At 54.7% G+C, this 23,958-nt stretch overlaps 1 protein-coding gene across 2 annotated transcripts in view; it reads left to right on the top strand.

Annotated features, from left to right (window-relative positions):
• Positions 1 to 23,958, top strand: part of ABCC12 (ATP binding cassette subfamily C member 12) — a 60,489-nt gene that overhangs the window by 14,786 nt on the left and 21,745 nt on the right. Inside the window, exons 9-19 of one of the 2 annotated variants that reach the window (XM_053582103.1) lie at positions 1,173 to 1,451; positions 3,943 to 4,014; positions 6,083 to 6,207; positions 10,766 to 10,838; positions 12,336 to 12,539; positions 15,508 to 15,642; positions 15,747 to 15,822; positions 15,903 to 15,974; positions 18,537 to 18,626; positions 21,358 to 21,461; positions 23,405 to 23,602. In XM_053582103.1, the coding sequence (XP_053438078.1) occupies positions 1,173 to 1,451; positions 3,943 to 4,014; positions 6,083 to 6,207; positions 10,766 to 10,838; positions 12,336 to 12,539; positions 15,508 to 15,642; positions 15,747 to 15,822; positions 15,903 to 15,974; positions 18,537 to 18,626; positions 21,358 to 21,461; positions 23,405 to 23,602 (1,428 nt within the window). Of the gene's footprint in view, positions 1 to 1,172; positions 1,452 to 3,942; positions 4,015 to 6,082; positions 6,208 to 10,765; positions 10,839 to 12,335; positions 12,540 to 15,507; positions 15,643 to 15,746; positions 15,829 to 15,899; positions 15,975 to 18,536; positions 18,627 to 21,357; positions 21,462 to 23,404; positions 23,603 to 23,958 lie in introns of both variants that reach the window. The other variant, XM_053582104.1, reaches the window with a different exon arrangement.

The raw sequence follows: 23,958 nt of genomic DNA, 5'->3' as shown, positions 1-23,958 counted from the left end.
CAGGCACCTCCCGATTACTAAACTCCCGTCTCGTTCAAGAGCCACCATTGTAGGCTTGGTTTGCAAAGTGCACTGTCAACGCTTCTTACAAAGCACAAGAATCAACACCATCACATTCATTGCATATATTATGACATCAGAAAGACTCACAGGTGCTTCTTAGACTAGAGCAAGGACGGCCTTCACTCACTCTATTTTCAGCTGGGGACTGTACCGTCTCTCGTCTGAACTGTCACTGATTTATGAGCCAACCCTTCTTTTCCCAAAGAGCTGTTAAAATATTGATCTCACTGCTGACATTTACCTGCTGAACATCCCTAAACCCTTGTTCCCTCCAGGACAGAACTGGGGCCCTCCATCCGCAGGTCCTCAGTTTTGTCCCTCCCTTGTCTCCTGCCCTCTTCCTGCCCCGAGCTCTGTTTCCAAGCACTGCCGGTGTGTCTCCGGCCTCCGTCCCGGCAGTCTGGCCTCTGTGTCCTCTCACTTTGGCCCACGCAGTGCCCGGCGGCAGCTCATTGTCCTTCTCTCCCCTCTCTCGTCTCTGCCTGCCCAGGCTCCGCTCAAGCCCCAACCACATGACCCTCCAAGATGGGCACCCACTGTCCTTCTCTGGCAGTCAGAGTGCTTTGTCCTGCCACATTTCACTGACACAGTCTGTATGAGTTCCGTCTTCCCCACACTATACTCTCTTCAACAACCGGAATGATGCCCTATTTATATTTGCATTTCTGCTGTTTTTCCCAAAGTCTGGCACACAATAGGGGCTTGGTAAATGTTTTGTGGAACTGAGCTGAGTGGGAGCCTGGAAAGGGGACATAGCATCAGCTTCTTTGGATCTTTGCTGTTTGTGCCAGACAGTGAGGCCACCACCCTGAGATCAGCAAAGTCTGGCTAAGTTGGGCCCAAGGGTGAAATGTAGCTGGGACCAATGTTGTCCAGTGTGGGTGACCCACCTAGGCTTTGTGGCTGAGGAGGTATCTGTCCTAAATAGTAGGAGCTAGCAGACTATTTCTGCTGTAGCTTCTCCTAGGGGGAAATAACTTTAGAATCTCTTTCCCAGATGTCCTAGGTAGAATTGCCAAAATCATGACTTGGGGTCATTAGATGATATATTGGGATGATTTTGCAATTGGCGGATATCTGCCCAGTTAATTTTGTCTCTTTAATCTTAGAAAATTCTCATAGATAAAAGCCCCCCATCTTACATCACCCAACCCGAAGACCCAGATACTGTCTTGCTTTTAGCAAATGCCACCTTGACATGGGAGCAAGAAGCCAGCAGGAAAAGTGACCCAAAGAAGGTGCAGAACCAGAAAAAACATTTTTTCAAGAAACAGAGGTCAGAGGCATACAGTGACTGGAACCCACCAGCCCAGCAAGTCGCTGGCCCAGAGGAGCAAAGTGGCAGCCCCAAACCGGTCCTGCAGGGCATAAGTTTTGAGGTTAGAAAGGTGGGTGTGTGTTCGGAGGTGTGGCCTCCTCCCTCCCGCCTGGTGGTTCATAGCTGCAGCCTTTTCCCGGCCTCATATCCTTCAGTTAGGGCTGGACGTGGCGGTGCCTTTTCCCCAGATTGTAAAACTATGTCACAGGTATCGTAGGCGTCCTGGTCAAGCTTAGGGCAGAGATGGGGTGCCATGGTCTTTGACTTTGAATGCCTCCGTTGGTTTTAGTTGCAAGTCTTTTTAGATCTATTCTTTTTTGGTTTTTTGTTTTGTTTTGTTTTTTGAGACATTGTCTCACTCTGTCATCCTGGGTAGAGTGCTATGACGTGATAGCTCACAACAACCTCAAACTCTTGACCTCAAGTGATCCTCCTGCCTCAGCTTCCCGAGTAGCTGGGATAACAGTCACCTGCCACCATGCCTGGCTAGTTTTAGTGGAGATGGGGTCTCACTTTTGCTCCGACTGGTCTCAAACTCCTGAGCTCAAGCGATCCACCCACTGTGGTCTCCCAGAGTGCTAGGATTATAGGTGAGAGCCACCTCGCCTGGCTAGATCTGTTCTTAATTCTACATTGAAGTATTGTGGTGGATAATAATGACTAAATATTATGAGTACTTACTGTTTACCAGGCACATAATTAACCTATTCAGCCACCCTAATGCCCCTGTGTGGTGGGTCCCATAACTACCCCATCTTTGTGACTGTGAAACCTGAGGCTGAAGAAGGTTGTTATTCAATAACTTGCCCAAGGTCACACAACTGGCAAGTGGCAGAGGAGGGCCTCACACTCAGGGCACCAGAGTCTGTGCCTAGCCACTGTGCTCTTCTGAGAAGCAAAGAGATTCACAAGTGACCCAGCAGAGGCTGCCAGAGCAAAGCCGGCCAAGCTGCTAGAGTTTGCTTGCTGCTCCTTCCGTCAAGACTGGGGTAGAGTTTTTAGAGGGAGCCATGGATGTAGGGAGGTTTGGCCTTCTCCTGCGTCTCCTGTGAGCCTCTGCCCCCTGCTCCGGAGCTCAGCAGCCGCTCCCAGGGAGGCAGTGTTGATTTTGCTACAGAGGGCTCAGCATTAATCTCATGCTTAGTATTTTAATCTCCAGTCCTGTTGACTCTCTCTTTCCCTATGTGAGCACTGTAGAGGGGAGAGGTTCTTATTTATTATGCAGTATCAAGCTCAATAGTCAGCATGAGAATGCCACCTCTTGCTAATGAGGCTGTCTGGAAATAGTGTTTGGTTGGCTGAGTGCAATTGAGCTGAGCTCTGTTAAGTCCTGCTAGGGGCTCCCCACTTTGCCTCCTTGGCCCTCTCCTTGGGCCTGTGTGGTGCAGCACCTATCCTCCCAGCTGCTTCAGACACTGCCTCTTACCCCTCCCACGGCTTCACTGCTAATGCCCTTCTCAGTGTGCCGGTGATGACTGCCTTTGCAAGGACATGGTCAACGTTTTGTGAAATAAGTGCAAGATGTAGTGGGGACAATGCAATGATCCATGGATTAAGGTGTGCCTCTGGAGGTTGGTGGACCTCCTGGCCAGTCCCAGCCACTTGCTAGCTGCTTGACCTTGGGTGTCCTGTCCAACCTCCTGGAGTGTCTATTTCTTCACCTGCTGCACTTCACAAGGTGGTTGTTAGATCCGAGACACCAAATCAAAATGCTAGGCCCACAGTAAGCCTCAACTGATGTTAGCTATTGTTATTTTCCTTTAACAATTAGATCCAGCTTAAATGCTGGTCGAGATTTTCCAAGTTTAGCCCCTCTATTCCAGTGGACTGTATCCTTCACGGGATCAGGGTGTGCAGTTCATAGTCATGTCCTGAGCCCCAGCCCAGCACCTGGCACAGAGGTTCCCAGGACTGTTTGCTGAGTGAACAAGTAAATAATGAGAACCTTGAGGATGCAGGGCTCGGGGTTTTCTGGAAAGCACCTGATGTGCTCTACATGGAAGTTATTTCATTGTCCATCTCCAGCTAAAAGGTGAGCTCCGTGAGGGCAGACCCAGATCTCTAATAATAACAAACAAGGGTTGGTTGGGTGAATTAATAAATCTGCAGTTGTAGGATAATCCAGGAACCAGCCTGTTGGAATACTTTAAGGGCTTGATTATTTCAGATTGAGTTGTTATGGTAAAGGGACCATTGAAGAGCACTGTGCTCTCCATACTGCCAAGGCCGCCCTTCTCCCCCTGGCTTTTACCTCCCCTTAGGTTGGGTCTCTTGGGGTCTGGGCAGGGACAGCCCCTTGTGACCCAGGCCAGCACAAGGCTGTTTCACATCAGCAGTTATGCATGATTTCTAGAAGCCTCTGGGCACTCTGTTGTGCTGCGCGGAGAAAGTGCTTAATTGAGACTTACGTTGTTCTGAGTCCACCCAGGTGGAGCATGTGGAGGTGGGTGTGGGAGGTGGCGACTGCCACCCATAGAGCCAGCTCGTGGTCCCTCCCTGGCCTGGCCAAGCCCCTCTAAGAGCTGGGAGAGTGACTGGTCTTATCTCTGTTTCTCTGGCAGGGACAGGTCTTGGGAATATGCGGGAATGTGGGCAGTGGAAAGAGTTCCCTCCTCTCAGCCCTCCTGGGACAGGTAAGCTGCCCTGACAATGGAATGGTTCCCTTCCTGTCCAGCTTGGCCCTTAGAAGAGTGGACCCAGTGGATGGGCTCAGTGGATGGGCTGCACTGTGGACACTGTGCTCACATCTCAGGGTCATTTCTGGGAAGTTAACATTCTGACAGCTCCACACCCCAGGGCCATGCGAGGCTGAGCTTTTCACCCTCCTGGGTCTGTTCCTGAGGACTGTATGGAATGGTGACTGCTTTCTGGGTCAAAGGAAGAAATAGGTCATTAAATCCATGGCTTCCCCATGACTTGGGCTGTCCTAATTTAGAAAAGCTGGCCAGGCTACTTGGTGGGAAAGGGCCTAGGAGTCTGGGACTCACAGTGGCTTTAGGTGTCTCTGTCCCTCATCTATCTCCACATCCCCCCACTTGCCCAGTGTCTGCCCAGAGCAGATGTTCAGCCACAGCCTCAGGGAAGGGGTGGCCAGAGCAGTGTGTGCCCCCAGTTCTCTGCAAACACTGTGGGGGGAGAGGGGACTTGGGTTTTTGTCCCTTCTCTGCTATTTTTGGCTAGATGACCCCAGGGGCAATGGTCAAGCCATTTACTATATTCACAGGCCTCTACATTGCTGTGGACTCTGAGTTGTGGCCCAAATGAATGAGAAATTTGGGGGGGGGGGAAATGTTAAATCCCTTTTCCTCACGTTGCTGTCCCTAAAGAGAGGTTTGGGCAGTCTGGATTGTGTGTAGGGGGAAGAGGGGTGTCTCTGAGGAAAACATACGGCAGGGCACAGAAAGGCCTGCCAGACTGGTGGGGGGTGTGTCTCCAATGCCAGTGACTGCTTTTGGCCTCAGTTGACTCATCTGTAGGAAAAGTGCCTCGGGTAAGTTCCTGAGGTGAGCCACGCTCTGGGCTCAGTCTGTGTTCCTCCGTGATGACCCTGGAACACTCAGGTGACCCAGCTCAGTTCCCCACCTAGTAACGTGACCCCTTCCTAGCATCCTGTGTAGGAGATGGTCTACCCTCTGCTCAGGTATCTTGTGGGGCTCATTGTTTCCCAGCCAGTTTCTCTCTGGAGAGTTTCAATGTATTTTGGAGGGAGACTTGCCTCCTTTTAACTCCTACAGCCTTTGGTCTGCTTCTTTGGAACATTTCAGGGAAAAATAGATCAGGCCCCTCCTCGTGGTCAGGGGGAAGGGAGGGTGGTACTCTGGACCACCTGGGTTCCCCTACCAGCTGTCCTGGCCACCTGCTCACTGATGAACCTTGGAGAGGTAACTTAACCTCTCGGAGCCTTGGTTTTCTCATTGTGAAATGGGGCTGAGGATTGTTGTGTGAGGATTAAAGGAGATAGCATCTGTAATAGTTGCTTATAAAATAATCTGCAAGTCCATTCGTGGTGATGAGGATCTTACACAGCTAGCACAGCACATGGGACGCACCCACACACCACACTGCTGTTGTTATTTATTTATTTATTTTTTTTGTAGAGACAGAGTCTCACTTCATGGCCCTCGGTAGAGTGCCGTGGCCTCACACAGCTCACAGCAACCTCCAACTCCTGGGCCCAAGCGATTCTCCTGCCTCAGCCTCCCAAGCAGCTGGGACCACAGGCGCCCGCCACAACGCCCGGCTATTTTTTGGTTGCAGTTTGGCCGGGGCCGGGTTTGAACCCGTCACCCTCGGTATATGGGGCCGGCGCCTTACCGACTGAGCCACAGGCGCCGCCACTGCTGTTGTTATTATCCTTATTTCTCTCCACATTGTTCTCTCTGTCCCTGGGGCCATTCTTGAGATGAGTGGCCTTGTAGTCTTTGACCGCCTTGGCCACTGCATCCCTGCTCTCAGACACTGCTGCTGCCCAGAGCTTCACTCCAGGCACCAAGGCCTGCCTTGCACGCCCCTCTCCTGACAGCTTTGAACACTGCATCACCACCAGCGTCTGCCATTGTCTGTGTGTGGCACCATCTGTACAACCGAGTCAAGGCTGCTTCCTGAAGATGGGGCCTGCCAGGGTCATGGTCCATAGCTGTGCAGGCTGGCCCTGCTCCCAGGCCTAGGGCTCCTGAGGGTTCTCTGGTCTCGTTGCTCCAGATGCAGCTGCAGAAAGGAACCGTGGCTGTCAGTGGGACCCTGGCCTACGTCTCACAGCAAGCGTGGATCTTTCATGGGAATGTGAGAGAAAACATACTGTTTGGCGAAAAGTACGATCAGCAAAGGTAACGTGAACTGCAAAGCATGGTGGGCACGCTCTACCGTGATGTGAGGCCTGAGTAGTGACTGCTCAGGGGCACGCTCTGCCATGATGTGAAGCCTGAGTAGTGACTGCTCAGGGGTACGCTCTGCCGTGATGTGAGGATATGGGTAGTGACTGCACAGGGGGCACGCTCTGCTGTGATGTGAGGATATGGGTAGTGACTGCACAGGGGGCACGCTCTGCCGTGATGTGAGGATGTGGGTAGTGACTGCTCAGGGGGCATGCTCTGCCGTGATGTGAGGATGTGGGTAGTGACTGCTCAGGGGGCACGCTCTGCCGTGATGTGAGGATGTGGGTAGTGACTGCTCAGGGGGCACGCTCTGCCGTGATGTGAGGCCTGGGTAGTGACTGCTCAGGGGGCATGCTCTGCCGCGATGTGAGGATGTAGGTAGTGACTGCTCAGGGGGCATGCTCTGCCGCGATGTGAGGATGTAGGTAGTGACTGCTCAGGGGGCATGCTCTGCCGTGATGTGAGGATGTGGGTAGTGACTGCTCAGGGGGCACGCTCTGCCGTGATGTGAGGATGTGGGTAGTGACTGCTCAGGGGGCACGCTCTGCCGTGATGTGAGGATGTGGGTAGTGACTGCTCAGGGGCACGCTCTGTTGTGATGTGAGGACGTGGGTAGTGACTGCTCAGGGGGCATGCTCTGCCGTGATGTGAGGACGTGGGTAGTGACTGCTCAGGGGTGCACTCTGCCATGATGTGAGGCCTGGGTAGTGACTGCTCAGGGGCGTGCTCTGCCGTGATGTGAGGACGTGGGTAGTGACTGCTCAGGGGTGTGCTCTGCCGTGATGTGAGGCCTGGGTAGTGACTTCTCAGGAGCGCGCTCTGCTGTGATGTGAGGATGTAGGTAGTGACTGCTTAGGGGGCACGCTCTGCCGTGATGTGAGGATGTGGGTAGTGACTGCTTAGGGGTGTGCTCAGCTGTGATGTGAGGCCTGGGTAGTGACTGCTCAGGGGCACGCTCTGCCGTGATGTGAGGCCTCGGTAGTGACTGCTCAGGGGCATGCTCTGCTGTGATGTGAGGCCTGGGTAGTGACTGCTCAGGGGCGTGCTCTGCCATGATGTGAGGATGTGGGTAGTGACTGCTCAGGGGCGCGCTCAGCTGTGATTGAGGCCTGGGTAGTGACTTCTCAGGGGCGTGCTCTGCCGTGATGTGAAGACGTGGGTAGTGATTGCTCAGGGGGTTTCTTTGTGATGTCTGATGAGAAGTCAGCAGACCCCCCTACACACTGGCTTTTGTCCTTTTGACCCAGGGGGTCAGGAGAGGCAGTTTCTGCAGCCAGGTGACTGCACCTCATTCCTAGGGCACAGAGTGTATGTCCTGAGGTTCTGGCACAGGGCATGTGTTGTCTGAATAGAGAAGAATGAATGTGGCAATTTTGCTTTAGACTGAGTAACCCACCCTAGGCTGGAAATTGTGAGCTCTGAATCCGCCTGACACTACTGGTTGATATCAGAGCCATCAGGATATATTGTGTCTGTGTCCTCAGAATGAGGTGACTGACACCAAGTTATACTGACTTGATACACTTTGCACTCTTACCTTCAAACTCATGGCTCTTCGCCAGGCTTGGGATCTGGCTCTGTGCATCCTGGCTTTATGTCCCCACTTTACATGTAAGAAAGGAAGCCCCAGAGAGTTGAGTTGTCCCACCCAACATTTAAACGCTGTTAAATGGCAAATGGGGTAAGTCCCGGACTTCTGTCTTGAACTCCAGACCAGCATCTTTTGTTCCGGCTGGAGCTGCCTGATAGCTGGGTCACTCAGAAACCTTCCAAGCATCATAGTCCTGAAGCAGGGGAGAGGGAGCTACCTGACAGCTGGGTCACCCAGAAACCTTCCAAGCATCGCAGTGCTGAAGCAGGGGAGAGGGAGCTACCTGACAGCTGGGTCACCCAGAAACCTTCTAAGCATCATAGTCCTGAAGCAGGGGAGAGGGAGCTACCTGACAGCTGGGTCACTCAGAAACCTTCCAAGCATCACAGTGCTGAAGCAGGGGAGAGGGAGCTACCTGACAGCTGGGTCACCCAGAAACCTTCCAAGCATCACAGTGCTGAAGCAGGGGAGAGGGAGCTACCTGACAGCTGGGTCACCCAGAAACCTTCCAAGCATCGCAGTGCTGAAGCAGGGGAGAGGGAGCTACCTGACAGCTGGGTCACCCAGAAACCTTCCAAGCATCGCAGTGCTGAAGCAGGGGAGAGGGAGCTACCTGACAGCTGGGTCACCCAGAAACCTTCCAAGCATCGCAGTGCTGAAGCAGGGGAGAGGGAGCTGGCCTTAGGGGTCTGGCTGGCAACTCTCCAGTGGCGGTTTGGCCTTTCTCATCTTATGGTCTAAGCCTACAAATGGTCCCTGTTGGCTGGCATTCGCCACGTGTGGGTTCTCAGTGAGAGGTCTGTCTATTGTATCACCTCCTCCCCCCTGGCCATGGGGTCCTGTCACCAGGAGGCTCAGGGGTGGCAGGAAAGTGTGATCAGCATGGGAGCATCACCCGCCCAGCGTGTCCTGACCCCAAACCCTTGGCCTCCTGGAATGCCTTGTCTTTCTGAGGAAGCGGGCAGGAACGAGGGTCCCTTTAGTCATCAGTAAGGCCCTTCGGAGGGCAGATATTTACCAGCATGCAGACCACCATGGGGACACAGAGATGGCTCAGAGGCGTCCTTGCCCTGAGGTGCTTAAGTCTGAAAGGGGCTCCAAGAGAAGCACAGAAGCCACAGGCAGTGATGAGGGACATGCTGAGCGAAAAGAGACTGTTCAGAGACGGTGAGAAGGACAAGAGGGCAGCGTCTGAATTGAGCCTTGAAGGGGGATCGAGCACTTTGATACGCGGCATCTTTAGCGGAGGTTTTGATCCTAGGGCAGAAACTGTGGTTCTCGGGGCCAGGAGTTGCGGGAGGGTGGAGGAAACCGAAGATGGGGTTGCTGAGGGGGTGTGGGGGTGCCGAGCAGTCTGACTATGTGGCTGAGGACTGGCAAGTGTGACCCTAGTGACAGGGGTGGCCGCTGATGGAAGGTTTGCCGCGTACCAGACCCTGTGTCAGGGCTTTGCATGTCAACTCTCTCCAGTCTCCAGAAGACCCAACAAGAGTCTTTAGCCCAGTTTTACAGAGTGGAGAGTGAGGATCAGGGAGATACAGTCATTTGTCCAAGGTCACCAACTGGGATCAAGCCTACGTCTTCTGATTTCAAAGCCCCGTTGCGTGCCAGCCCCAAAGCTGGTATGTGGGCGCCGTGCTTGGGCCACGCCAGGTTCTGTTCCAGGCCAGGCTGCCCCTGCAGGCAGCTCTCCCGGATTCACCTGCTTTCCCCCTTGCCGCTGCTCTTCATTGCAAAGGTGCATCTTGCAGAGTCCAAGGCGTGAGGCCTGCCCACTGTTCTGTGCTGCAGAAAGAGAGTCCCACTGCTGGTTGTGCTACCGATATTAGCCAACCAATCAACCCACCAAACCCTGCGGAGCAAGTCACCTGTCTAGTGGGACAGAAACCTAGGGCCAGTCGTGGAGCAGTTCCTCAGATAGGGCACAAACCTCAACAGCTACCAGGCGTCCTGAGCCAGTTCGGGAGGTGGCTGTGTGGGGCACTGTGATGCCCCAGGGGGAGACTGTTTAAGGTGGGCTGAGTGGCCTAGAGGTGCAGAGAAAGCCAAGGGATGAGGGTGATGGGCTTCTCTCAGAACACGAAGCCTGGATGTCTCACGGGTCACTGGCTTTCCCAGATGGGTAGACATCCCCAGAGGGGAGCTGGCCCCACAGCATGGTCGCCCTGTGCAAGATGAGCTGCTCAGCTGCAGACTGGTGAGGGCTGCACCCAGCAAACTTCTGTGGCTGGGCTCCAGGGCCAGATGGGTGTGATGTGGAGGGAGCAAGGCAGAGAGGTCAAGGAGGTGGGGTCCTCCCCCGACTAAGCCACTTCCCCTTTGGGCAGCATTTTCTGAGCCTTAGTGCCTCCCGTCGTCCCTGGTTAGAGAAAAACCCTGTTCTAACCAGGTGGGAGTGATGTGCTGACCGAGTGTCTTTCTGGGGCAGAAGGTGCCAGGCAGATGGCATGGCCACCATCTGTGATCTCCCTGGCCTGGGCTGTTAGCCTCCATCTGCACCTGCCCTCGCTTCCCTCACAGCCTGGCATTAGCCTCTGCCCTCTGGAAGCCATCCCCAGAGGCCCCTGCCCACATAGGTGACCCTCCCTGCCTCCCATGAGCAGTGCCAGCAGTCAGTACCCCATGTCCCCTTCAGGGTTTCCTGTGTGTGGACATCATCTTCCCCACATGGTAGGAGCCCTGTGAGGGGAGGGACCATCCCCAAGTCACCTCTGCATCAGATCAGGGGAGGGGACCCAGGGACCAAGGGCTGGCTGCCCTTGGGGCACTGAAGACAGACCAACTGGCCAGGGAGCCTTGAACATGCCTCTCCATGTGCTGGCTTGCCTGGGGATGGGAGCAGCTGCCCTCAGAAGCAGCATGGGCAGCAGCGCCCTGGGCTCCTTCTCTCCCAGCCGACTTCGGACTCTGCACCCATAGGTACAAGCACACGGTTCGTGTCTGTGGCCTCCAGAAGGACCTGAGCAGCCTCCCTTACGGAGACCTGACAGAGGTGAGCAGGGTCGGGCTGACCCCACTGCAGCAGCGTGTGGCTCATTTGCCCCAGTGTAAAGGGCTGAGGCCAGCAGGGCCCCCGCTTCACGTCCAGGTGCCCTGGAGGGCAGAACTGTCCTGGGCTGGGCCCAGTCACAGGCCACGTCCAGGTCCTGCCCATCCTACACTTGTTGGGCCTTGCAGTGGTCGTGGTGCCAAGCCCCCTTGTGCTTGTCACAGGTGGTCACTTCCTGGGGCCACCCCTAGTCTGCCTGTGTTCTCGGGAGAGGTTTCTGGCAAAAACTGCTTCCTCACCTGGAGGGCCAGCTGTGTACTCCAGAGCAGGGGCCTGGGCACTGCACTCAGCTGGAGTCTTACTGGCCCTATTTAGGCCAGGAGTGTAGGGTCACCTCCAAACATGGCTCTTGCTGCTTGTCCAAAGCTCCAGCTCAGTCCAGGGCTGATCCTGTCAACTCAAGTGACCGGGTGTCACCTTGCCCTCTTTCTGTGTCCCTGTCTCCAGGATGTCATCTTGCCCTCTTTCTGTGTCCCTGTCTTGTGTATTCCCTCTGAGTGAACTAGAGAATGTGGCAGGGTGGACAGGTTGGTCTGTCCCCCATAACAGGTACTGCACAGCCCTCCTCACCTTGCCTGGGAGACCCGGAGATTAGGCAGCCAGTCCAGAGGACGCTGTCTCACTCTACTGGAGCCACATGGCCGCCCTGGCCCTCCTGTCCAGAACATGCTTCTTTCTAACCCTACCTGCCACCACAGTGTCTGCTCCCCTCCTAGCCTCTAAGTCTCTGCCTTGCTATTGTCACCACCCTTGGAGCTCCAGCCCCAGAGTACTTGGTGTACGCTCCTCAGTTGATAAGCTCTGCCTTGTCCGTTCCATGATTACAGTCTAACCATCTCCCCACTGCTGCCAGCTGCGTGGATGGGGGTCTTCTCCCACCCAGCTTCACATGTCCCACCCCTAGTGCCCAGCTCAAACATGGGGTTCACTTTCGGTTTGGCCGACAGACTCACCTGAAGTAAACGGCTAGGCTTTTCATCCTTTTAGTGAATGCCCCTGTTTACAGAGCACCTCTCTGACACGGCTCCTCTCTTCATGGAGCTGAAAGAGGCCTAGTGGGGGCAGCTACCTACCAGATAAACCCTTTTCTGCTCCAAGCGATCTGCTGCCCTCCAGTTCCCTCCCTGTCCTCCTCGCCCTCTTGCTCAGATGTCTCGCCTTGTGGGATATGCCTTGGACGGGCTGCCACACAGCAGGCACCCTCATCTGGCACTGGGAGGGGCTCCCCCAGTGGTCACCGTACACAAACCTTTCACTCGCACCATGTCTCATACACTTGGGGTCCCTGTGAGGGGCGGAGGCTGATGGGCTGATGACCAGTGTCGGTCGGGGCTCCCGCTGGGTCCTCCCATTGGATCCTGAGAAGCTTTGGGAAGCTGCTATTCTCCAGGAACTGCAGGGTGGCCCAGTGATGGGCAGTAGCATTGTCCTTATCTGCAGATTGGGGAGCGGGGCCTCAACCTCTCTGGGGGACAGAGGCAGAGGATCAGCCTGGCCCGTGCTGTCTACTCTGACCGTGAGCTCTACCTGCTGGATGACCCCCTGTCGGCCGTGGATGCCCATGTGGGCAAGCTGGTCTTTGAGGAGTGCATTAAGAAGGCGCTCAGGGGGAAGACCATTGTTCTGGTGACCCACCAGCTGCAGGTGAGGGGACAAGCAGGGTCGGGGAGGTCATGGGGGAGTTGTGTGGCAGCTGATGCTCTCAGAGCCCCACCCCCCTTTTGCCTGAACCTGCCTCTCCTAGACATGACGAGGAGGGAGCAGGGATGTGAGAGAACGGGCTCCCAGTGAGGCCTTGCCAGGGGTGGGCCTGGGGTACCTCTGGGGAAACACTTCAGACCCCACCCTTCCTCCAGCAGGGCTGGGCAGGCCTGAGGCCAGGGGCACCTTGTCAGGGGATGATGCGGGTAGTGGCCCCACACATCACACCAGGGAAGGGGGCCTGAAGCCAGGACTTTGTGGCCGAGGCTAAGGCCTTGGGGAAGAACTGGGCTCAGAGACACTCTGCCAGGCTTGAGAGCATGAATCTTGCCAAAGGAAGTGGCCAGCTTTGAGCTGAGTGAACTAGAGAATGTGGCAGGGTGGGGACAGGTTGGTCCGTCACCCATAACAGGTACTGAATGCCTGGTGGGAACGAATTCAAGACCCTGTCCACCCTGAGACAGGCCAGATGTCCCCTCTGTCACATCATCACCCTCGCCCCCCTCCATGATGAGCCCTCAGAGATGTGCATATGTGTCCTTGCAATGGGGAGACCCTGGGACCGGGCAGAGGGACTCTTGTCTTCTTGTCTTCCTGCCACCCATGGGGAGCGTGTGAACCAGGGCCTGGTCTAGGGCAAGGGTGAGCCAAGCTGGGGGTGAGGTTGCCATAGCTACAGGGTGCTACAAGGAGGTCCTGCCCCAACCTGTGCTCGGGGCTTCACTTTGGCTTCTGAATCAGCTCCAAGTGTCTGAATTTTGCATGTGGGGGATTATCTGGGTTTCCTCTGAGGGGCTGGACCACCCATGCACAGGATAGGTATAGACAAGAGCTGATAGTTACTTACTATCAGCTGATTTTCCGGATGGGGACACTGGAAATGGCCAGGAGTCAGGGTGAGTGAGAAAAGAGGTTAGTTTTCCTCTGGACCCCAGCCAGGGTGACCAATGTGGTGACCACAGCTCTGTGCTGAGAATGTCCACTGCCTGGAGACAGCCTGCAGTGGAAGGCCGTCCTCAGGAGGGCTCCCAGGATGCAGAGGGAGATGCCACATGCCTGCCAGGTGTGGTCAGAGCTGTCCCTCCAGGACTCCTGGTCCAGCAATGTAATTATGGGCCTCGTCTTACCTTGTGAGGTCTTGTCTCCAGGCCTCAGTCTCCACACAGGGTGCCTCTCCCCTTCATTCCGTCTCACTTAGGCATGTTGGAAAGTACAGGCAGCTATCAGGTAGCCCAAGGGCTTGGTCCTTTGTCAGGGATAGGTGTGAACAAGAGGGGACTCAGCCCAGAACAGGAGCCCCAGGCTTTTTAAGAACATTTCTGCTGCCTTTACTCCTAGGCCCACTGGCATTCCAGGTGCTCCTGAGTGGCTGGGCTGGGGAGTTGCTCGTCTATTACTGAAGGAAACAAATGGAAAGATATTGGGGCCATTGATGCCCAGCCCAGAGTCATGTTCGGGGAGAGTTTGTTTGCAGAACAAAGCTACTCAAATGGGCCTAGTCTTGCTGGGATGGGCTGGGGCTTGCTGGATGGCAGGGACTTCTCCAGGAGCTCCTGGGCTGCAGTGTGTGCCCTCGAACAGGCAGAGCAGGCTACAGGGCTGAAACAGGCCTGAGGTGCCTCAGTGTCCCCATCTGGAAAATCAGCTGATAATTAAGCTGCTTCCCTTTTTTACTGGGTTGCGGAAGATAGAGAAATAAAGAGGCAAGATCAGGCTTTGAGAAGTTAGGAGATCTGTGCAAAGCTGAGAGAAAAAAGAATCTGTCAGAAAATGTCTGGAGTAGATATTTCAGGCCAGGCTGTTCCTGCGTGGTCCGTGTGGGGAAGTAGATGTGGAGCTGGGCAGTGAGTCCGAGGGAGGAGCCGCGGCTGGGGCTCCACAAGCTGCCAGAACTGTGTCATTCAGCCCTTGGTCCCCCTGCCTGCCCTGCCCATGTGTGCAGCCACCCCTGCAGCTGCTGCTTTCAGGCCCCTGCTCCTCAGAGCAGCAAAGGCTGGTCTGTGCTTGGAGGGCCTGCAGCATAGACAGGGAGAAGCTTCCGGCCCTACTGTAAATCTCATAGGTCTTGACTACCTCTCGGGGGAGGGGGCTTCCTGCCCTGTGATGATCTTGAAGGTTGATGCTATGAGGACAGTTCTGTCTCCTTCCAAAATGAAAGGAAACCCCTCTTAGCAGAACTCTTTGATGTCAGGAGTGATATGGAAATGAAGGGAATTCAAATTAAAAAAGTGAAAGTGCTTTGGGCAAAATGTGGGAAGCCAGCCTTCAACTGAGCTGTATTTCTAGCAGGTAGTGCAAACTCCCAAAGCCAGGGGGCTGCCTGTTGACTTGGGGCGGTGGGGGGAGGAGGGCGCACCCTGGTTGGCCTCTCCTAAGCTAAATGGGGACATTAAAGGGTGGGTAAGGCCTCGACAGAGAGAACCACTGCAGAGATCATAGCTCCTTCCCTATGGGTGTGTGATGCCTCAACAGAGAGGACTACTGCAGAGATTATGGCTCCCTCCCTACAAATCTTGGCTGTGTGGCTGCCAATTTCATTTTCTGATTTCTCAGGAGGGCAGCTTGTTTAAGGAGCAGTAGCTAAGGAAGATTCAGTGTGCCTCACTGTGACAGTGGAAGGTGTCCCCCGAGACTGGTGGACACTGGATCAGTGGTTGTCAGCTGGGGGCCGTTTGCAATGTCTGGGGACGCGGTGGGGGGGGAGGGGGAGGAGTGCTACTGGCGTCTATGGGCAGAGGCCAGGGAGGCTGTTAAATACCCAGCAGTGCCCAGGACAGTCCCCACAACAGACAGTGATTGGTCCAATGTTAGCTGTGCCAAAGCCACAAGCCCCTGGCTAGCCAAGCCCTCTGGGTGGGAGCTGGGGAGGGTGCTCCTTTCTCTCACCATGGCCGGGGTCATGTCTCTGCAGTTCTTGGAGGCTTGTGATGAAGTCATTTTGTTAGAAGATGGAGAGATTTGTGAGAAGGGGACCCACAGGGCCTTAATGGAGGAGAGAGGGAGCTATGCAAAGCTGATTCACAACCTCAGAGGGCTGCAGTTCAAGGTAACTGATACTTACCCGCTGGAGAGGCAGGGGCATCCCTCAGCCCTCAGGATTTCCTGCCTGGGGAGGTCTGTCACTCAGAAAGAATCTCACTGTGCCTGCAGGACCCCGAGCACATTTGCAATGCAGCAATGGTGGATGCCCTGGAGGAGCTGCCTGCTGAGAGAGAGGAGGCCGCTGGTACAGTCAGAGTTAGAATTCGCCTCTCCTACTGCCCTTGGCACGAATGGACACAGATCTCTCTTTATTTCTCACCCTAGTTTTGGCTCCAGGAAATGAGAAAGAGGAAAGAAAAGAATCCGAAACAGACTCAGAGTTTGTAGACACAAAAGGTATTTACCATCTGTTTCTCCTTCTCCGCCACAGCTCTTACGGACTTGTTGGGCCACACTGTTTGGGATGGAGAGGTGGTGTGTGGCACAGTGTGTGTCGTGGGACAGCTGGGTCGTGACCTGTCCTGCTGGAGTGGCTGTCTGAATCCAAATGTTGGCTCCACCTCTTACTCTTTTTGTGACCTTGAGCAAGGCTCATGCCACGCTGAGCCTTTGTCTTCTGTTCTTTGCTAAGCTTGTAGGTCCCAGTAAGATTAAATGAGAAAGTGTGCTTTACGTGGTCGGCACAGTTACTCTTGGTGTTACTGTCACTAGCTGGGGAGCTGGAAGCAATGCCTGGGGGGTCATTCTTCATGGGGGCATTGAGCAGGGTTGAGGTTGGACAGTTATTCATTCTTTCGACAAATAAAGACTACGACTGCTAAAAGCCAGGTACTAGCTAGGCTGGGGTGAGACAGCAGAGACGCCCACATTCTCAGGCCTCGTTGGGGAAGTTGTGGGCAGATGGGCAATCACAGGAAATGGGCAAGAGTAATGGGAAATTGGGGTGTGAGTACCAAGCAAGTCAGGGAGGGCTTCAGAAAGGGGGTGACCTTTGGACTGGGCCTTCAGAGTTTGCCGGGGATACTTCGGTGAGATGGTGGGAGATGGTGGAGAGTGTGATGTTAGGGGCAAGAAGGTGGGAGGTGATTGCAGAAGGGCCACCTCACACCCTGCCACCCTCCACTTCTTCATCAACTCGGAGTTCCGGGGGCACCCACTCCATGCCCGGTCCAGGCCTCATCCTGAGAAGGGCAGGAGTCAGCCCTCCTCAAGGCAGACACAGTGAGGTGGTTTTCCAAGCTGCAGGTCTGTCCTCAGTAATGCATAGCTAGGAAAAAACTAGCACATTTCATCAAATTTAAGATGCCATCCATTTTTTAAAGACCACTATTATTTTACCTACCACTTAGAAAGAAAAACAATTATTGCTAATGAAAGGTACTATTGAGCGGGAGGTGCATCCAGACCTCAGAGGTGTTAAAATGTGAGGAGGAAATAGGGAGTCTGTACCTCCCTGAAACCTGGCACGCGTGCAGTGTTTGTGACACACGCATGCTCGTTTGGAAAGACATGGTGTTTTTACTGTTCCAGAGGCTTCCTAGCTGGAAGTGAAGCACTCACACATCTCTCCTGTGCTTTCCAGAGAAAGTTCCAGGCTGCCTAGGATTTGGGGTCCCAGGGAGGGAGTAACCCCTGCTCCTCATTTCCCCACCACCTACCCTCCTCTAGAGAAGAAAGTGAAATTGTGAAATTTTACCCTGGACTGATGTCCGTCCTCAAGGGTAAACAACTGGGCTGTTAAATGCTCTGAAATATTCAGGAAGAGCCATGTGGTGAATCAGTCAAAGGCAGCACCACTGGCCCGGCCGGCGCCAGAGTGCCTTGTAAAGCCCAGCGGAGGCTCTCGGAGCACCTGGGCTGGCGCTGGCATCTGCCCACTGCTTCCTGCACTTCAGGGTGCCCTTTGTTAGGCTCTGCCATGCTGAGGCTTCTCCCACATTTTGCAGCCCCGGAGGGAGACATAATGAGTGAAAGTCAGGCTGAGCATTTTCAAAGAGCGCACAGGTTCCCAGGCAGAGGGTACAGCTGTGGCTCTATTTAGCCAGGAGCCTTTGAGGTGTGAAAGCTGTCCCCATGGGGGTGTGCATAGAGTCTGTGTGCAGGGTGCCCTCCATTTCTTACTCTATTTATCTGTTTATAAAAGCCAAGTATGGTTTATGATTCTGCTTTGGAGCTGACATTTTCATGCTTCTCCATGGAGGTGAGCTGAGCTGGGAGCGGCTTTAGCTAGCATCCAACTCACAGTCTCTCCTCCCTTCCCCTTGGGGGATGGAGAGGACTTGGACAGCCAGGTGGCGGGAATGAGGTGCTCCTGCAGCAGCTGACCTGGATGGTGTGAGGAGATAGGGGCTGCCCCTGTCTCCTCACCCTGAAGTAGAAGATTCTGTGCCCTTCCTTCCAGCACAGGCCGCCCAGCTGCCTCCAGCCCTGCCACCTCTGCCTTCCTCTGCCTGAGGACTCTCTGGCAGCTGCCAGCCTAAGTCATGCTGGACATGCTGGGGAATTACCTACCCTACCCCCAACCCTGGGGCCACAAGGAGTTGCTATAGAGAAATCCCAGATCCTTTTCCTCAGTGCCAGTCCACACCGGCTCTGAGATTTCTCCGTGGGAGACTACACTCCAGCTGCCCAAGTGGTTGCTGGCTGGGCGACACGACTTCGTTGTTGCCTCCCTTCCCTGCTCCCTGTAGCTCCCAAATGAACCGGATGGACTCGTGTCCTCTTCCTGACTGCTGTTTCCAGGGCCAACCACATCGTAGGTGCTTAATAAACATTTCTCAAAAGATGGAAAACCCACCTCACAGGGCTGTAATGAACTAAATAGAATAAAATGAGCACAAGTGTGCTGGGAATTGGACAGCACAGGGCAGGTGGAAGGACGGCCTGTAGGCGTCCTTGGCTGTGGTGCTGTGCATGCAGAGGGCAGTGAGTGCCTGGGCCCTGTGCTTGTCTCTGTAGTTCCTGTGCATCAGCTCGTCCAGACTGAATCCCCCCAGGAAGGAACGGTGACCTGGAAAACATATCACACATACATTAAGGCTTCTGGAGGTTCGGTATAAAAATGACGGGTTTCTTGATTTAATTTGCATTTTAAAAATCCTGCCTTAAACTGTTGGGTTCACGTTTTATGATTTCTTTAACAATTACTCTCTTTATGCTAGAGCCATTTATCAATGCTTTTATTTTTTTCTCCCTCTAAAAACTAAAGTCTGATAATACAGCCTTTTAAATGGAATCATTCTTTATCTCCCTTAAAGCTGCCAGACTCTGCTTTATTGAAGTGGAGTGAGCAGCGGCAAGAACCAGCTATGGTTCTTCTGCGCCCTCACACTCCAAGGAGGTGTGCAGCAGAGTCAGCCCACTGCTGGCTTCCCTGCAGGACCCATCCCCACCTCAGGGTACGAGACACCTGCAGCTCCAATCCCTGTCTCTCCCTAACAAGACTGGGATTTATTGGTTTTTAACTCAGAAGTAACTGAGTTACTTCTATTAAAGTGTTCCTTGCTGTTTTTTCCAGTATGTTTACAATATGGACCCAAATTCTAGCAGGTGGAACAGATGTTACCACTGGGGTACAGGGGCTCAACACTCAGGTGTGTGTCTCCTCAGCCTCGCCACTTCCCAGAGATGGGGGTCTTTTCCTTGAAGACTTAGATTTCCCATCACGGTTAGGCCCTGAGAAGGGTGACCTCTTGCCCTCCCTTTTCTCTTTGCATGGCCCCTCTCCTTCTCTCTCCACAGTGACCCTCCCCCTCCTCTCTGCAGGGACCCTCCTTTCTCTCCCCACAGTGACCCTCCCCCCCCATTGCAGGGCCCCTCCTTTCTCTCCCCACAGTGACCCTCCTCCTCCTGATTGCAGAGCTGTTCCTTTCTCTCTCCACAGTGACCCTCCCCCTCCTGATTGCAGAGCTGCTCCTTTCTCTCTCCACAGTGACCCTCCCCCTCCTCTCTATAGGGCCCCTCCTTTCTCTCTCCACAGTGACCCTCCCCCTCCTCTCTATAGGGCCCCTCCTTTCTCTCCCCACAGTGACCTTCCCCCTCCTCTCTATAGGGCCCCTCCTTTCTCTCTCCACAGCGACCCTCCCCCTCCTCTCTATAGGGCCCCTCCTTTTTCTCCCCACAGTGACCCTCCCCCTCCTCTCTATAGGGCCCCTCCTTTTTCTCCCCACAGTGACCCTCCCCCTCCTCTCTATAGGGCCCCTCCTTTCTCTCCTCACAGTGACCCTCCCCCTCCTGATTGCAGGGCCCCTCCTTTCTCTCCCCACAGTGACCCTCCCCCTCCTCTCTATAGGGCCCCTCCTTTCTCTCCTCACAGTGACCCTCCCCCTCCTGATTGCAGGGCCCCTCCTTTCTCTCCCCACAGTGACCCTCCCCCTCCTGATTGCAGGGCCCCTCCTTTCTCTCTCCACAGTGACCCTCCCCCTCCTCTCTATAGGGCCCCTCCTTTCTCTCTCCACAGTGACCCTCCCCCTCCTCTCTATAGGGCCCCTCCTTTCTCTCCTCACAGTGACCCTCCCCCTCCTCTCTATAGGGCCCCTCCTTGCTCTCCTCACAGTGACCCTCCCCCTCCTCTCTATAGGGCCCCTCCTTTCTCTCTCCACAGTGACCCTCCCCCTCCTCTCTATAGGGCCCCTCCTTTCTCTCTCCACAGTGACCCTCCCCCTCCTCTCTATAGGGCCCCTCCTTTCTCTCTCCACAGTGACCCTCCCCCTCCTCTCTATAGGGCCCCTCCTTTCTCTCTCCACAGTGACCCTCCCCCTCCTCTCTATAGGGCCCCTCCTTTCTCTCTCCACAGTGACCCTCCCCCTCCTCTCTATAGGGCCCCTCCTTTCTCTCTCCACAGTGACCCTCCCCCTCCTCTCTATAGGGCCCCTCCTTTCTCTCTCCACAGTGACCCTCCCCCTCCTCTCTATAGGGCCCCTCCTTTCTCTCTCCACAGTGACCCTCCCCCTCCTCTCTATAGGGCCCCTCCTTTCTCTCTCCACAGTGACCCTCCCCCTCCTCTCTATAGGGCCCCTCCTTTCTCTCCCCACAGTGACCCTCCCCCTCCTCTCTATAGGGCCCCTCCTTTCTCTCCCCACAGTGACCCTCCCCCTCCTCTCTATAGGGCCCCTCCTTTCTCTCTCCACAGTGACCCTCCCCCTCCTCTCTATAGGGCCCCTCCTTTCTCTCTCCACAGTGACCCTCCCCCTCCTCTCTATAGGGCCCCTCCTTTCTCTCTCCACAGTGACCCTCCCCCTCCTCTCTATAGGGCCCCTCCTTTCTCTCCTCACAGTGACCCTCCCCCTCCTCTCTATAGGGCCCCTCCTTTCTCTCTCCACAGTGACCCTCCCCCTCCTCTCTATAGGGCCCCTCCTTTCTCTCTCCACAGTGACCCTCCCCCTCCTCTCTATAGGGCCCCTCCTTTCTCTCTCCACAGTGACCCTCCCCCTCCTCTCTATAGGGCCCCTCCTTTCTCTCCCCACAGTGACCCTCCCCCTCCTCTCTATAGGGCCCCTCCTTTCTCTCCCCACAGTGACCCTCCCCCTCCTCTCTATAGGGCCCCTCCTTTCTCTCCCCACAGTGACCTTCCCCCTCCTGATTGCAGGGCCCCTCCTTTCTCTCCCCACAGTGACCCTCCCCCTCCTTATTGCAGGGCCCCTCCTTTCTCTCCTCACAGTGACCCTCCCCCTCCTGATTGCAGGGCCCCTTCTTTCTCTCCCCACAGTGACCCTCCCCCTCCTGATTGCAGGGCCCCTCCTTTCTCTCCCCACAGTGACCCTCCTCCTCCTATTTGCAGGGTACCTCCTTTCTCTCTTTACAGTGGCCCTCTTCCTCCTCATGATTGGCAGCTCTGCCTTCAGCAACTGGTGGCTGGTTCTCTGGTTAGACAAGGGCTCACGGGTGAGTTCCCCTTTAGTGTTGGAACATGTTGTGTCTGGGTGCATAAAGGTGGCAATGGAAATTCTGGGTGCACCCAGCACCACACAATGAGCTTATTGGCATCCCTCTGCAAGAAGTCAAGGTTAGTTGCTTATACTACGTGACTCAAGCCACTGAAATCCCCTTTGATTTTTTGAGACAAGCAGACATCTGTATTTTTATATGCCACATTCAGATTTTCAAGGGTTGGCTGAAAAAGACATGTGCCACAGCATGTCTGTGGGTCCAGTGTGTGTAGGACAGAGACGGTCTCAGCCTCTGCTGTGCGTTTCCTCCAGGGAGGCCCAATAGAGACTCGTGTCTTCCTGCCTCTGAAGAGAAGCTGGCATCTTGTTGTTGGCACTGGCCAATGCCAGAAGATTCCACATGACTCTGCTCCCCAAAGTCGGGGAATGTGCAATGTTAGACTCAGGCCTGCAAATGCCACAGAGCCACTGGGGCCTTTCTCTGCAGGGCCCTCCTGGGAAGAGTTTGCTCTCCCTCGAGCTTACCAACAGCTCCCCTAGCTTTTGGCCTGGGGTTTTCAAGCTTTTCTTGAAGCTGCAGAGGTTGCTGTAGCGGCACCTGCCCATCCTCGGTGATGACATTTAGTACAGGGTTGTAAGTACACACTAGGGCACTGGGCATTGGGGGATGGGCAGGGGAGAGGCTGTTTGGTACAGCTGTCTGAGGCTAGTCCCAAGGGGTGCAGTAAAGGGTGGCCTGCTTCGTGTAGAAATCTCTGGCATACATATATTCTCCCAGGTCCTCACTCGGTCCTGAAGAGCCCTCCCTTGCAGAACCAAGGTTGAGGGCTGGGGGAAGCCTGCTCCAAGGCTTGCTGCTCCCCCACAGGCCAGCTGCCCTGTCTGAACACACAGCACAACAGCCAACCAGGGTGCTCGTCTCTAGCGCTGTGCTTGTCTCCAGTGCCACGGGCTCAACCCTAGCCCAGGAAGGCCTCCCCTTCAAGCTGGGCCTTGTCTCAGCTCACTCCCCAGGGATGCTTTTCCTTTTATGGATATTCATCCATCAGCCACTTCTGGTTTACACTTGCTATTACTGTAATCAGCAAAATGGCATTTAGTTTTCTTCTCAAAGGGAGCCCTGACTTTTCACACACAGCCTGGAGAAAATCATCAAACATTGTACCCCACATATGCATGAATGTATTCATGATCTATGTGTATATGATTTAATAAAAAAAAAAAAGAAAAAAAAAGTGTCAGCTTCTCAGGGGGAAGGGAGGGCCTCTCCCCAGAAATGCCGGCTAGGTTGTTCTGATGAGGGCAGAAAGGAGCCAATTTCTGTAGGTCCTCTGAGATCCTGGGGGGTGGTGGTGGTTCGCTAGGCTCCCTTTTCCCCGCCTGGGGTTTCAGGCAATGTTCTGCTGTCTCCCCCATTGCTCCTTGGGAATAGGAAAGGGGAGAGGCTGTGGGGCTGGCCCACTGCACAGAGAAGCCCCCTGAGACTCCCCAAAGACCTGGTGGCTGTTGCCAGACAACTCAGCTCAGCGCAGCTCAGCACGATGGAGGCTGGTCTCTGCTTCTTGTCTGGCCTGCTGCTGCCTCTGGTGCTCAGCCAGCCTCTTGGAACTCAGATCCCCATCTAGCTCAGCAGCACTTCTGGTCTCTGGGCAGCTGCCCTGCATCTGCCTGGCTAGTCTGCTCTGTCCTTCCCACTGAATGTGCTGAGCTCATGAGTCAGGTGCTGGGGCTTGTGGTCCTTCCTGTGGTCATGGGAGCCACCAGAAGGGACCACATGAAGCTCAGAGGCCCTCAAAAGGAACTGACATGATTTTACCCACCTGACTTATTCTCAGTGATTATGTATTTCTTTTTAGTTTTTTCCTCTGGAAAATTTTTATTTCCCTGACCGTTTACTGATTGTTGGTGCTTCCCTTTCTCTCTCTTTCCCCCCTAAAGATAAGCTGTGGACCTCAGGTCAACAAGACGGTGTGTGAGGTGGGCGAGGTCCTGGCTGATGTCGGGCAGCACATGTACCAGTGGGTGTATGCCTCGAGCATGCTGTCCATGCTTGTGTTCAGCGTCATCAAAGGCTTCACCTTCACCAAGACCACACTGATGGCATCTTCCTTGCTGCACGACAGGGTCTTTGACAAGGTTTATTGAGCACCTACTGTGTGTCAGGCACTGGGTTGGCCTCTGGGGACTGAGCACTTGTACCTACTGTGCACCAGGCACTGGGTTGGCCTCTGGGGACTGAGCACCTACTGTGCGCCAGGCACTGGGCTGGCCTCTGGGGACAGCACTTGCACCCAAGTCTGGGAAGGTAATTTCAGGGAGCTGTGGGTGCACTACCAACCCTTGGGTAGGCTGCAGGTAGAGGAAGGGAAGCTACTCTGGGCAGAGATATGCAGGCCAATGCAGCATCTCCTGCCCCAGAGTCCAGAGGACACCAAAGGCTTCAAGAGGTCCTTCTGGCCCCCTCTTCCTTTCACCACTGTAGGAGGCAATGG

The sequence above is a fragment of the Nycticebus coucang genome, chromosome 2 (assembly GCF_027406575.1).
Source record: "Nycticebus coucang isolate mNycCou1 chromosome 2, mNycCou1.pri, whole genome shotgun sequence".
Classification (NCBI taxonomy): domain Eukaryota; kingdom Metazoa; phylum Chordata; class Mammalia; order Primates; family Lorisidae; genus Nycticebus; species Nycticebus coucang.
Note: the sequence above shows the minus strand (reverse complement) of the source record. Positions and strands in the feature narration are given on the sequence as shown.